Source organism: Pristiophorus japonicus, chromosome 9, assembly GCF_044704955.1.
Source record: "Pristiophorus japonicus isolate sPriJap1 chromosome 9, sPriJap1.hap1, whole genome shotgun sequence".
In the NCBI taxonomy this organism is placed as follows: Eukaryota; Metazoa; Chordata; class Chondrichthyes; family Pristiophoridae; genus Pristiophorus; species Pristiophorus japonicus.
In genome coordinates this window covers 37,275,621-37,289,971 of record NC_091985.1, presented here as the reverse complement: position 1 = coordinate 37,289,971, position 14,351 = coordinate 37,275,621, and the positions used below count along the sequence as shown (strand labels likewise).

Sequence of the window (14,351 nt, the reverse complement as noted above, 5' to 3'; positions counted from 1 at the left end):
AGGAGAAACTTCTTCACCCAGAGAGTGGTGAACCTGTGGAATTCTCTACCACAGAAAGTTGTTGAGGCCAATTCATTAAATATATTCAAAAAGGAGTTAGATGAAGTCCTTACTACTAGGGGGATCAAGGGGTATGGCGAGAAAGCAGGAATGGGGTACTGAAGTTGCATGTTCAGCCATGAACTCATTGAATGGCGGTGCAGGCTAGAAGGGCCGAATGGCCTACTCCTGCACCTATTTTCTATGTTTCTATATTTCCTATATTTAACCTTGCCCACTGCTTTGTAAGATGGCAGCACCATACCCAGCCTTAATAGCTCAATTTATTCATATCCCAGAAACTTCAGCCCTTACACCTAGTTCAGATATTTATCAGCTATTGTTTTCCCTGATAGATCTAATAACATAGCATTAACTACCGTGAGTCTGTTTTCTATATCCCCTCCTGTATGGAGAGGTGGCAGAGAAAACATTATTTTAATTGTAGTCTCACGGAAGACTGGTTAATTGTGAAGCTCTTTCCTCAAGTACCATATTCACAGTTCAAGGTAAATATTACATAAGAACATAAGAAATAGGAGCAGCAGTAGGTCCTACGGCCCATCAAGCCTGCTCCACCATTCAATATCATGGCTGATCATTGATCTCAACTCCACATTCCCACCCGATCTCCATATTTCTTGATTCCCCTGGACTCCCAAAATCTATATCTCAGCCTTGAATATATTCAGAATATATTCAGAGACTCAGCATCCACAGCCCTCTGGAGCAGAGAATTCCAAAGATTCACAAATTCCTCCTCATCTCTGTCTTAAATGGCCGTCCCTTTATCCTGAGACTGTGACCCCTAGTTCTAGACATTCCAGCCAAGGGAAATCACCTCTCAGCATCAGTCCCCTTCAGAATCATGTCTATTTCAATGAGATTACCTCTCATTCTTCTAAACTCTATCGAGTATAGGCCCATTCTACAAAATCTCTCATCATAAGACAGTCCTCTCTGCCCAGGAATCAATCTAGTGAACCTCCGTTGTGCCGGCTCCAAGACAAGTACAGGTTCAGGCTATTCCAGATTCTGGGTATTTCCGGATTTTGGAACGTCTTTGCCTGGGCCAAGGTAGGTGGGGTTGGGCAGCCGAGATAATGGGGTGAGGCTGGCTCGCCGAGGTAAGGGGGAGAGGAGGGAGCTGGGGCCGGTGCAGTTGGGTCGAGTCGCCGAGGGCCGGGGAGGGCAAAGTCGGGCTGCCGAGGGCCAGGGCGAGGTCTAGCCACCGAGGGCTGGAGCGAGGGAGGGCCGCTGAGGGCCGGGGCGAGGTAGGGCCGCTGAGGGCTGGGGCGAGGGACTGCCGGGGCGAGGTCGGGCCACCAAGGGCCGGGGTGAAGTCAGACCAGAGTGAGGCCGAGCTGCCGAGGGCTGGGGCGAGGTCGGGCCGCCGAGGTCTGGGGCGAGGTAGGGCCGGGGGTGGTCAGGTCGCTGAGGCAGGTGTGGGGGGGGGGGAGTCCGGATTTCGGAACATTTTACGGTTTCCGGACAACCCCGCCACGGATCGGCCTAGTGTCCGGATTCCGGAACATTCCGAATTTTGGAACTCCGGGTTTCGGACGCTCAACCTGTATATCCTTTCTTAGATAAGGAGACCAAAACTGTGCCCACTACTCCTGGTGTGGTTTCAGCAAGGCCCTGTACAATTGTAGCAATACGGCCTTACTCTTCTACTCCACCCCCTTTGCAATAAAGGACAACATGCCATTTGCCTTCCTTATTGCTTGTACCTGCATGCTAGCTTTCTGAGTTTCTTGCACAAGGACTCCCAGATCTGTCTGAACACTAACATTTATTTTTCTTGCATATGTCTCTCAATTTTTTAAGAGCAGAATAACCCACTTCAGTGTTGTTCTCTCATCTCATTGAGGAGAATTGTTCTAAGTCAGGCTAAGTGCAGTTCCTTATTTATTTTTATAAAATTACGCTTATTATAGTTATAGCAAAATCTTCCACATCCAGGCTGGTTCAGTGTCCCAACTGAAGGAGAAAAAAAATGAAAGGGAGCAACTTCTTAGGGGATAGATACAATTCAGAAGGAAAAAGCAGAGGAAACAAAATATAAAAAACAAAGAAAATTTGCGACATATAATATCCACCAAATGTATAACAATCTACATTGCATATTTCTGTTAGTTTTAGTTACCTATTAGCTGTAGTCTTTTATGCCATCGAGCTGTATTTGGAAAATAACTTGGAAATCTTGGATTTGGTGCACCAATTAAATCCAATAACATGAATAGATCCTGGGAGGAATGTAAGCAGTTTGTCAAATTAGAACATTAGCAAATCGACAGGTTAATCAATGACCTCACCTCCCAGTGACTGCCAGTGAGCTGTATGGTTCAGCTGAAAATCACCAGAAAAAAACAAAACAAAAAAAAGGGCATGTGAAAAGTGTTTGGAGTGTCCCCTAGATCAGGGGGCATGATTTAATGTTTATTTTGCTTCCCTAAAAGAGTTGTATGGTTCAGCTGTTGCTCAGTTGGTAGCACTCTTGCCTCCGAATGCAGTACTGCATTGTTGATGGTCCCAAAGATTCCCATAGCACTATTTTGAAGAAGAGCAGGGGAGTTATCCCTGGTGTCCTGGCCAATATTTATCCCTCAGTCAGCATCATTAAAAACAGATTATCTGGTCATTATGACATTGTTGTTTGTGGGAGCTTGCTGTGCGCAAGTTGGCTGCTGCGTTTCCTGCATTACAACAGTGACTACACTTCAAAAGTATTTCATTGGCTGTAAAGCGCTTTAGGATGTCCTGAGGTCATGAAATGTGCTATATCTTTCTTACAAAATAGATCTTGTAGGATTAATCATCATCATCATAGGCAGTCCCTCGGAATTGCGGAAGACTTGCTTCCACTCCTGAAGTGAGTTCTTTGGTGCTGAACAGTCTAATATGAGAGCCACAGACTTTGTCACCAGTGGGACAGATAGTCGTTGAGGGAAGGGATGGGTGAGACTGGTTTGCCGCACGCTCTTTACCCTGCTTGCGCTTGATTTCTGCATGCTCTCGGCGTTGAGACTCGAGGTGCTCAACGCCCTCCCGGATGCACTTCCTCTACTTAAGGCGGTCTTTGGCCAAGAACTCCCAGGTGTCAGTGGGGGTGTCGCACTTTATTAGGGAGGCTTTGAGGGTGTCTTTGTAACATTTCCGCTGCCCACCTTTGGCTCGTTTGCTGTGAAGCAGCTCCGAGTAGAGCACTTGCTTTGGGAGGATTAATAAGGCGATTCTATCATAGAAACATAGAATATAGGTGCAGGAGTAGTCACTCATGAACTGCACCGTTATATGACACATTCATTTGTGCACTGCCAATCACCTTTATCAGTTCTTTGGTGTATGTGCGCAGCTTGGCGTTAACAGGGCTCAGCCTGGGCCTCACAGTCTTAGTATCCCACAGCTTATAAAATGCCCTCTCGTTCATGAACGATTGACTCGCACCCATGTCGAGTTCCATTGATACCGGTATCCCGTTAAACTTCACATTAATCAAAATTGCTTTACTCTTGGTTATGAAGGAGTACAGTCCATACACTTCCTCCTCTGGCATCTCGGATTGCATATCCGGATCCACGCTAGTCTGACTCTCATCCTCCATGTGGTGTGTCACAGCTTGCTTGCTCATCTGCGGACACTTGCGCTGGAGATGCCCCACTCTCAGACAGCCTTTGCAACTATATTGCTTCAATCGGCACCGCTGGTGCCGATGATTTCCGCCACAACGCCAACACGGAGAAGTCGGATACATTTGGGCAGCCACAGGTTTCACAAATGCAGCCGGATAGGCCGTGCCATGTGCTGCTTAGCCGAACGGCGAATCAATCGCATTTACAGTACTTGCCGAGGTTCGGTTCTTCACCGCTATTTGCTTTAGACTCCTGTCCATTGTCATACATGATTAAGCGATCTGGATGGCTCTTTTTAAATCCAACTCCTCCACCGCCAGAAGTTTGTACAGGATCACCTCGTGGTTGATACTGATAACAAAGAAGTCCCACAGCATGTCTGTCAACACCGTCCCGAACTTGTACAGTCCCGCTAGCCGTCTCAGGTCGGCAACGAATTCCGCCGCGCTCTGGCCCTCCAATCAAACATGTGTATAAAACCTGTATCTCGAGATGATGATGCCTTCGTCTGGCTTGAGGTGCTCCCGTACCAATGTACACAACTCCTCGTATGTTTTCTCTGTTGGATCACTAGGCATGAGTAGATTCTTTATCAGGCTGTAGATCTTTGAACCGCACACAGTGAGGAACACGGCCCGGCGCTGATCTGCATCATCGCCCCCCTTCATTTTGTTGGACATGAAGTACTGGTTCAAACGGCTCACAAAGTCTGCCCAATCTTCTCCCTCACGAATCACTCTAAAACTCCAATCGTGCTCATTTTGCAAACAAAGATTCTTGTATTCTTGTAGCCAAATGTTATGTATGCAATAAAGGTTCAAACTGAGTACTGTTTAACTATGCAAGGTACAACATTGGCTCTGCTTTATTTAGGCCCAAAGTGCCTGACTCTCAAAATGGCTGTTCTTTTATACCTGAGCAGCACCATGTGCGTGCTACTCAGTGACCTCCAACAATGACGCCATCAGGTGACTACAAACAGCATGTACATACATGACACCAACCTCACGCTACTAATAACACAGGTACTGCAACCTCATGCTATGATTAATCAATCAACTCCAACTTCGCCTAGCCATTAACAAGACAATCCAACCTCACCTAATCATTGACCAGATACTTCAATTCCTAGCTATTAACCAAACATTCCAAATTCACCTAGCTATCAACTCGACACTATACACTCACCCAGCTATTAACTGGACACGACAAACTCACCTAGCTATTAACTGGACACTACAAACTCACTTAGCTATTAACTGGACAGTTCAGTCTCCCACTGCCATTAACCAGGTATGCTGACCTCATATTGTCCTTAACTAGACACTCTAACCTCATATTGCCATTAACCAACTTCACAATGCCATTAATGCATGTATTCCAACTTCACATTACTGTTAACATGCATAGAAAATAGATTTATTGGATCTTTATGAACACAATAATGTATGATTGAGAAATGCTGCATTGTTATTCTTCAATGTTTTATTGAAGTGTATCTTGTCTACTGTCATGATGCCAATCACATCTTGTATTTTTTCCTGTCTCGAAGGTGATCAGTACTTACAATTCCATGCAGCTGGCTGGTACTTGTTGCACCAGGTGGATGTGCAATCGTCTCCATCTTCTGCGCCAAATGTCGAGAACCGTAAAGTGAGTCAATTTCAGACCAATATTGAAATGCTTCTTGTCCATCAAAAAAAATGAGCTGCAGGGTAAGATCTGGTCTGTTACTAATATCCTAAACAAAAGAGAAATAATTTAACTGTAAGCCTATAGAAATTTACCCACACTAAAAATGTAATATTTAGATAAGTGACTGAATAAAATGATATTTCTGCTAAGACATTGTCAAACATTAAAACTCAAATAAATGTTGGAACAAAGAAAATACATGTAGATCAAAACTTAAGCAAAGTAACACCAGTCTGGGCTAGTCCCAAAATGCTAACACTTTGGAATGTACTGTTGCAGATGCTATTAAAAATGGGCCGACCTAATTGAATCTCTATTTTCATGATGTTACCAATTTAAACAATAGACAGTATGACTACTAAGCAAATCTGCTGTTGAGTCAGTTTCCTTGGAGAACCTCCTTTTTTCCAATTGTGTGAGGAATAGTATGATGATAATTCATTTGCACGGCACAGTCTTAAATCTTCATGCTGTGCTGCTTCAGAGGGAATCCTTCAAGTGTTTGGCCCTTTATGATGTTTGAACCCTTGACCGCAGCATTATTATGGAACCACACTCTAAATAACTGCATGTATTATACCGGTTTTATGGTCTTTATATACTGTACAAATTAAATGCCACCACTTTGAAGTACTTAAGGCAATTCTGTGTAGCTGCTTATTGTACTACCCATGCATGCTACTGACTTGTATCAAATGTATTTGTTCATTATGCCCATCATCTAGTGCATGTTTATTTATTTATTAAGATACTGGTTAAAACCTGCCCTATGTGGCCTTACAGTTTATCTGCAGGTAGCTTTGTTTAACTTTTTGTTGTGTAACCAGTTTAGAGTTTGTAGGAGCATAGATTGTTAAAACAAGTTAGTTGAGGATAAAAGAAATAAAGAACTTGCATTTATGTAGCACTGTTCCCATCCTTGGAACATCACACAGTGCTTCACAGCTAATGGATTACTTTTGATTGGAGTCACTGTTTTTTTAAAACAACTTGTTAGGATGTGGGCATCATTGGCAAGCATTTATTGCCCATCCCTAGTTGCCCTTGAGAAGGTGGTGGTGGGTCTACTTCTTGAAATGCTGCAGTCCTTTGTGGTGATAGTACTCACACACTGCTGTTAGGTAGTGAGTTCCAGGATTTTGACCCATCAACAATGAAGGAAAGGCAATACATGTCCAAGTTAGGATGGTAAGTGACTTGGAGGGGAACTTGTAAATAATGTTCCCATACACCTACTGTCCTTGTCCTTCTAAGTGGTGGAGGTCACGGATTTTAGAGGTGCTGCCTGGCAACAAGCTGCAGTGCATCCTGTAGATAGGACACACTTCAGCCACAGTAGTGGAGGGAGTGATGTTTTTTAAACTAGTGTATGGGGCGCCAATCAATCGAGGCAGCAGATGTTTAAGATGGTGGATAGGCTGCCGATCAAGCGGATTACTTTGTCCTGGATGGTGTCGACCTTCTTGAGTGTTGTTGCAGCAGAAGCCATTCAAGTAAGTGGATAGTATTCCATCACGTCCCTGACTTGTGCCTTGTAGGAGGTGGAGAGGCTTTGAGGAGTCAGGAGATGAGCCAGTCACCGTAGAATATCCAGCTTCTGACCTACTCTAGTAGCCACGGCATTTATGTGGCTGCTCCAATTGAGTTTCTGGCCAATGGTGACACTCAGGATGTTGATGGTGGAGTACTTGGTGATGGCAAAGCCATTGAATTTCAAGAGGAGGTGGTTTGGCTCTCTCTTGTTGGAGATAGTCATTGCCTGGCACCTGTGTGGCGTGAATGTTACTTCCACTTATCATCCAAAGCCTGGATGTTGTGTATGTTTTGCTGCACGTAAGTTGTAACATAACAGTCAATTCAGCGCACAACAAAATCCCATAATTACGGTGGGATAGATAACCAGATAAACTCTTTTAGTGGTGTTGGCTGAGAGATTATTGTTGGTCATGACAGCAGGAGAACTCTCTTACAAATAGCATTGAGGGATCTTTATGTCATCCAGAGCAGGGAGACAGGGCCATGGTTTAACATCTCATCTGAAAGATATCACCTCCTGCAATGTATCACTGGAGTGTCTCTTCGCCGGGAGCATGCGGAAGCCAGGCACAAAAAGCAGAAGAAGCGTACGACAAATCAAGCACCCCATCCACCTGTCCCTTCAACCAATGTCTGTCCCACCTGTGACAGAGACTGTAGATCCCGCATTGGTCTCATCAGTCACCTTAGAAATCATTTTAGTGTGGAAGCAAGTCATCCTCAATTCCTGGGGACTGCCGAAGAAAAAGAAGACTGGAGTGTCAGCCTAAATTTTTTGCTCAAGCCCTGGACTGATGGCTGGTTCCCGTAATCTCTGACTCGGAGTCAAAAGTGCTACCATTGAGCTGTGCTGATTCTACAATGTCCTTATCCCTGCGCATTTGTCCAAAAATATCCCCCATAAAGTAAATCAGTACATCATGTTGTGGTCTTAACGCAATTCTCCTCGTCCTTCTTGACTTGTCTGCAGCCTTTGACACGGTTGACCACTGTATCCTTCTCCAATGCCTCCTTGGGTGGAACTACACTTGCCTGGTTCCATTCTTATCTATCTGATCGTAGCCAGAGAATTACCTGCAACGGCTTCTCTTCCTGCCCTCTGGTGTCCCCCAAGGATCTATCCTTGGCCCCCTCCTATTTCTCATCTACACGTTGCTCCTAGGCATCATTACAACAGTGACTACACTCCAAAAGAACTTTATTGGCTGTAAAGCGCTTTGAGACATCCGGTGGTCGTGAAAGGCGCAATATAAATCCGGAAACACAGCGTCAGTTTCCACATGTACGCTGATGACATCTAGCTTTACGTCACTACCACTTCTCTCGACTCCTCCCCGATCTGTAAGTTGTCAGGCTGCTTGTCCAACATCCAGTTCTGGATGAGCAGAAATTTTCTCCAATTGAATATTGGGAAGACCGAAGCCATTGTTTTCAGTCCCCGCCACAAACTCCATTCCCTAGCCACTGACTCTATCCCTCTCCCCAACTTCTATCTGAGGCTGAACCAGACTGTTCGCAACCTTGGTGTCATATTTGACCCTGAAATGAGCTTTCGACCACATATCCGCAGCATAACTATGATCGACTATTTCCATGTTCATAATATTGTCCGTCTCTGCCCTTGCCTCAGCTCATCCGCTGCTGAAACCCTCATCCATGCCTTTGTTAACTCTAGACTTGACTATTCTAATACACTTCTGGCTGGCCTCCAACATTCTACCAGGTGATCCAAAAATCAGCTGCCCATGTCCTAACTCTCACCAAGCCCCGCGCACCCATCACCGTTGTGCTCGCTGACCTACATTGACTTCCGGTTAAGCAATGCCTTGATTTCAAAATTTTCATCCTTATTTTCAAATCCCTCGATGGCCTCGTCCCTTCCTATCCCTGTAATCTCCTAATCTCCTCCAGCAGCCCCCCCCCACCCCAAAAATATCTGTGGTCCTCTAATTCTGCCCTGTTGAGGATCTCTGATTATAATCGCTCAACCATTGGTAGCCATACCTAGGCCCCAAGCTCTGGAACTCCCTGCCTAAACCTCTCCACCTCTCTACCTCTCTTTCCTCCTTCAAGACGCTCCTTAAAACATGACCAAGACTGCGCTAATTTCTACTTATGTGGCTAGGTGTCAAATTTTTTATCTCATTATACTCCTGTGAGGCACCTTGGGACGTTTCACTACGTTAAAGGCGCTATATAAATACAAGTTGTCATTGTTATTTATCATATATTTGTTAATGCTTTATTGTCAAATACATAAGTGGGTAGTTTTTGCAAAGGATTAATATCTGGTTAAAATTATGGCATATACTTTTATTACAGATGGTAGATATACACTACAGATATAATCAATATATTTTATTGACTATATGTGTTGGTATATTTTAGTGTGCCTCCATTCCTCATCTTTTTAGCATCTTGTCTTGACAGGCCATGGTGTTAACAGGCTGAATTAATGCACAGACACCTATGCACATCTGAGGGCACCACAGGAAGAGCGACCCCATTTGAAATCCCCTCCTCCTAAATATCTATATTAGTTTGATCAGTGGCAGCAGTGAATCTTGTATAGCTTCTGTAAAACTTCGCCAGTACCACTGTGAAGTCTGCAACATCAATATGTTAATCATCCATCAAATGGACACCTTCTAGCAGTGAATGTGAAAATGCAGAAAAAAGTTGAATATTCCTAAAATGTTAAGCTACAAGATACAGTAACGTTTAGCTTAACATCTTAACAATCTCTTCTAGATGGCTTGATACAGGCAATAGATGTCAAATAACCCAGATTTTTATGTGATAATTTACCAGGTTAATTATTTACAATTCCTGTGCTGTGATGCATCATATATTAAAGAGTACCTTCATCATAAATAGCAGATTGTCCAATGTACGAGCAAGTTCCAACAACATGGCACATGGTACAGCAGAATCTGTGGCCCCCACGAACGCTCTGTTATACCACCACCTGTTGAAGTACTTTGAGTCATGATGACAAGCCAGTACTAGCCTTCGTTTGGCTGAGGGATTCAGAGTGCTAATGATATTTGAAAATGTGACTGTTCCAAAAGGTATTGCCTCCTGAAAAGTGTCCTCTTCAATTACCCAGCCAGCCTGGAGTTCACTTAACCGATCTATGATGTGCTGTGGAGAAAAACAATTTAACAAGGGTTAATTCTGACAGATGCTGAAAAAGTAGCTAGGTAAAAAGCATGTTAATTTGAAATTTCTATTGACATTTTTTCTTAATAGAGGCACAGTAACACTATAGGAACATAGGAACAGGAGTAGGCCATTCAGCTCCTCGCGCCTGTTCTGCTATTCAATGCAATAATGGCAGTTTTGTATGCTAACTCAATTTACCCACCTTGGCTTCATATCCCTTAATAGCCTTGGATGGCAAAAATCCATCAATCTCAGATTTACAATTATTAATTCTACCACCCTTTGCATGATAACTTCCAAATGGCCTGGCTCGAACTTTAAGGTTATGTCCCCTTATCCTAGACTTGCCCACCATAAGAACATAAGAATTAGAGCAGGAATAAGTCATGTAGTCCTTTGAGCCTGCTCCACTATTCAAGAAGAGCAAGGCTGATCTTCGACCTCAACTCCACTTTCCTGCCCAATCCCCATATCCTTTGATGCCCCTAGCATCCAACAATCTATCTACCTCAGCCTTAAATATGGTGAATGACACAGTATCCACAGCCCTTTGGGGTAGAGAATTCCAAAGATTCACAACCCTCTGAGTGAAGAAATTCCTCATCATCTCAGTCTTAAATGGCCGATCCTTTATCCTGAGACTATGCCCCCTAGTTCTCGACTTGCCAGCCAGGGGAAGCAACCTCTAAGCATCTACCCTGTCAATCCCCCTCAGAATCTTATTTATTTCAATGAGATCACCTCTCATTCTTCTAAACTCCAGAGAGTATAGATCCAATCTACTCAATCTCTCTTCATAGGACAACCCTCTCATCCCAGGGATCAATCTAATGAACCTTTGTTGCACCGCCTCTAAGGCATAAGAACATAAGAAATAGTAGGCCCTACGGCCCTTCGAGCCTGCTCCACCATTCAATAAAATCATGACTGATCATTGACCTCAGCTCCACTTTCCTACCCGATCTCCATATCTCTTGATTCCCCTAGAGTCCAAAAATCTATCTATCTGAGCCTTGAATATATTCAGAAACTCAGCATCCATAACTCTCTGGGGCAGAGAATTCCAAAGATTCACAACCCTCTGAGTGAAGAACTTCCTTCTCATGTATGTCCTTTCTCAGATAAGGAAACCAAAACTGTGCACAGTACACCAGGTGTGGTCTCACCAAAGCCCTGGACAATTGTAGTAACACTTCCTTATTCTTGTACTCCAACCCTCTTGCAATAAAGGCCAACATGCCATTTGCCTTCCTAATTGCTTGCTGTACCTTGCGGAGCAGGCTCGAGGGGCCAAATGACCTACTCCTGTTCCTAATTCTTATGTATCTGCATGCTAACTTCCTGTGTTTCCTGTATGAGGACAACTAAATCCCTCTGAACATCAACATTTAATAGTTTCTCACCATTTAAAAAATATTTGTTTTTTCTATTCGTCCTACAAAAGTGAATAACCTCATATTTTCCCACATTATACTCCATCTCCCACCTTATTGCCTACTCAATTAGCCTGTCTATAATCCCTTTGCAGGCTCTTTGTGTCCTCCTCACAGCTTTCTTTCCCACATAGCTTTGTATCGTCAGAAAACTTGGATACATTGCACTCGGTCTATTCATCTAAGTCATTAATATAGATTGTAAATAGCTGAGGCCCAAGCACTGATCCATGTGGTACCTCACTAGTTACAGCCTGCCAACTGGAAAATATTTATCCCTACTCTCTGTTTTCTGTTAGATAGCCAATCCTCTATCCATGCTAATATATTACCCCCAACCCCATAAGCCCTTATCTTGCGTAGCAACCTTTTAAGTGGCACCTTATCGAAAGCTTTTTGGTAATCCAAATATACTACATCTACTGATTCCCCTTTGTCTACCCTGCTATTTACATCCTCAAAAAAGTCTAATAATACACCAACGGAAAAAGTTTCTCTCGATCTATCGAATCAATTCCTTTCAAAATCCTAAAAGTCTCAATTAAATCATTCCTTAACCTATATTCCAGGGAATACAAGTCTAGATTATGTAATCTCATAATTTAACCCTTGGAGCCCTGGTAACATTCTGGTGAAGGTTTCATAAGAACATACGAAATAGGAGCAGGAGTAGGCCATACGGCCCCTCGAGCCGGCTCCGCCATTTAATATGATCACGGCTGATCTGATCATGGACTCAGGTCCACTTCCCTGCCCACTCTCCATAACCCTTTGTTCCCTTATCAGTTAAGAAACTGTCTATCTCTGTCTTAAATTTATTCAATGATCCAGCTTCCACAGCTCTCTGAGGCAGCAAATTCCACAGATTTTACAACCCTCTGAGAGAAGAAATTTCTCCTCATCTCAGTTTTAAATTTTCATTCCACCATACATGATTTAATATATTCAGCTCTATGGAGGTGCCAACCAAAGGGCAGGGACTGCTAAGATAAAAGCAAAATTGAATGGGGATTTGTCCTTGGGCAACTTTCATGCCTCTGCTAGCAGTCTTCTACAACTGAGAGTGACATTTGCAGAGGTCAAGGAGAATGTCACCTGCCCTCACTTCACTTCATAGACAGGGAGACAGTAGAGTGATTTAAGCCTTTGTAAAGGTGATTGGTATACTTTGAAACCTCACCAGTCCAAAGGAAACTGTTATTTTGAATTAATATTATTTTAATAAAGTTTTTGGTAAATTGTAGTAGCACACTCTTAATCCTTCCACCAGATTAGCTGGACTGGCAGAAACAATACTGGGAGTATTGCATCTGTCACTCTACTGCATGCTGACTAGGGAACAGAGTCAGACTGAGCAAGAACCTGCAGCTGGAGTCTGCTCAAGATGCCTCGACTCAAAATGTCACTCTGGAAGAATAGCAGGGAAAATTAATTATTATTTGAATGACAGAACCAGTGATTTTACCCAACTATTCCAGTTAGTGCATATATTCCCTTTAAACTCCTGAGAACATTTTATGATCCGATAGAAATCTTGTGAGCTTTATATATTCAAATTGATCCCTTCTTATTGTCGGAATAAAAAATAGAGAAATAATTTCACTCGGCAGATTCTTTCCTTTGACATTTATCAGCTGACGGACTGTAAGGTCACATGTGTCACGAATATATCTGTACCTGTGATCTTATGTCTGCCCCTGCTGATTGTAGCACCAGTGATTGGAGTTCTGCTGTGAAACAGGAAGGCCTTCCAGTTCTGAGAGGAGCATAGGAACAAGAGTAGGCCATTGAGCTCTTTGAGCCTGCTCCACCTTTCAAGTAGATCATGGCTGATCTGTATCTCAACTCCATTTGCTTGTCTGAGCTCCATATCTCTTGATACCCTAACCTTGATACCCTAACCTTGATACCCAAACCTAACAAAAGTCTATCGATTTCAGTCTTAAAATCTCCCATTGTCCTCGCATCCAAAGCCTTTTTTAGGGAGAGAATTCCAGATTTCTACTGCCCTTTGTGTGAAAATGTGCTTCCTGATTTCCTTCCTAAATGGCCTGGCTCTAATTTTAAGATTATGTCCTCCTTGATTCCCCCACCAGAGGAAATAGTTTCTCTGCATCTACCCTACTGAATCATTTTAACATCTTAAACACATCGATCAGATTAACCCTCAATCTTCCTGACTTACGAGAATTAAGTTTATGCAAATTAAAGTTGCTTCATTCTGACACTAAGCATCCAGGGCAAATTAATGGACTTCATCATTTTATAGGCGTGAATTGGCTGGGATGGATTGGCGAATGATACTTAAGGGGTTGACTGTGGATGGGCAATGGCAGACATTTAGAGACCACATGGATGAACTACAACAATTGTACATTCCTGTCTGGCATAGAAATAAAAAAGGGAAGGTGGCTCAACCGTGGCTATCAAGGGAAATCAGGGATAGTATTAAAGCCAAGGAAGTGGCATACAAATTGGCCAGAAATATCAGCGAACCTGGGGACTGGGAGAAATTTAGAACTCAGCAGAGGAGGACAAAGGGTTTGATTAGGGCAGGGAAAATGGAGTATGAGAAGAAGCTTGCAGGGAACATTAAGACGGATTGCAAAAGTTTCTATAGATATGTAAAGAGAAAAAGGTTAGTAAAGACAAACGTAGGTCCCCTGCAGTCAGAATCAGGGGAAGTCATAACGGGGAACAAAGAAATGGCGGACCAATTGAACAAGTACTTTGGTTCGGTATTCACGAAGGAGGACACGAACAACCTTCCGGATATAAAAGGGGTCGGGGGGTCTAGTAAGGAGGAGGAACTGAGGGAAATCCTTATTAGCCGGGAAATTGTGTTGGG

General features: G+C 43.3%; 1 protein-coding gene across 1 annotated transcript in view; it reads right to left on the bottom strand.

Moving 5' to 3' along the window:
- Positions 1-14,351, bottom strand: part of LOC139273022 (glutaminyl-peptide cyclotransferase-like) — a 45,773-nt gene that overhangs the window by 9,525 nt on the left and 21,897 nt on the right. The window contains exons 3-5 of the mRNA XM_070889285.1: positions 9,768-10,049; positions 5,242-5,415; positions 2,189-2,288 (exon numbers count right to left, since the gene is read on the bottom strand). Coding sequence (XP_070745386.1) covers positions 2,189-2,288; positions 5,242-5,415; positions 9,768-10,049 — 556 coding nt within the window. The remainder of the gene's footprint in view (positions 1-2,188; positions 2,289-5,241; positions 5,416-9,767; positions 10,050-14,351) is intronic.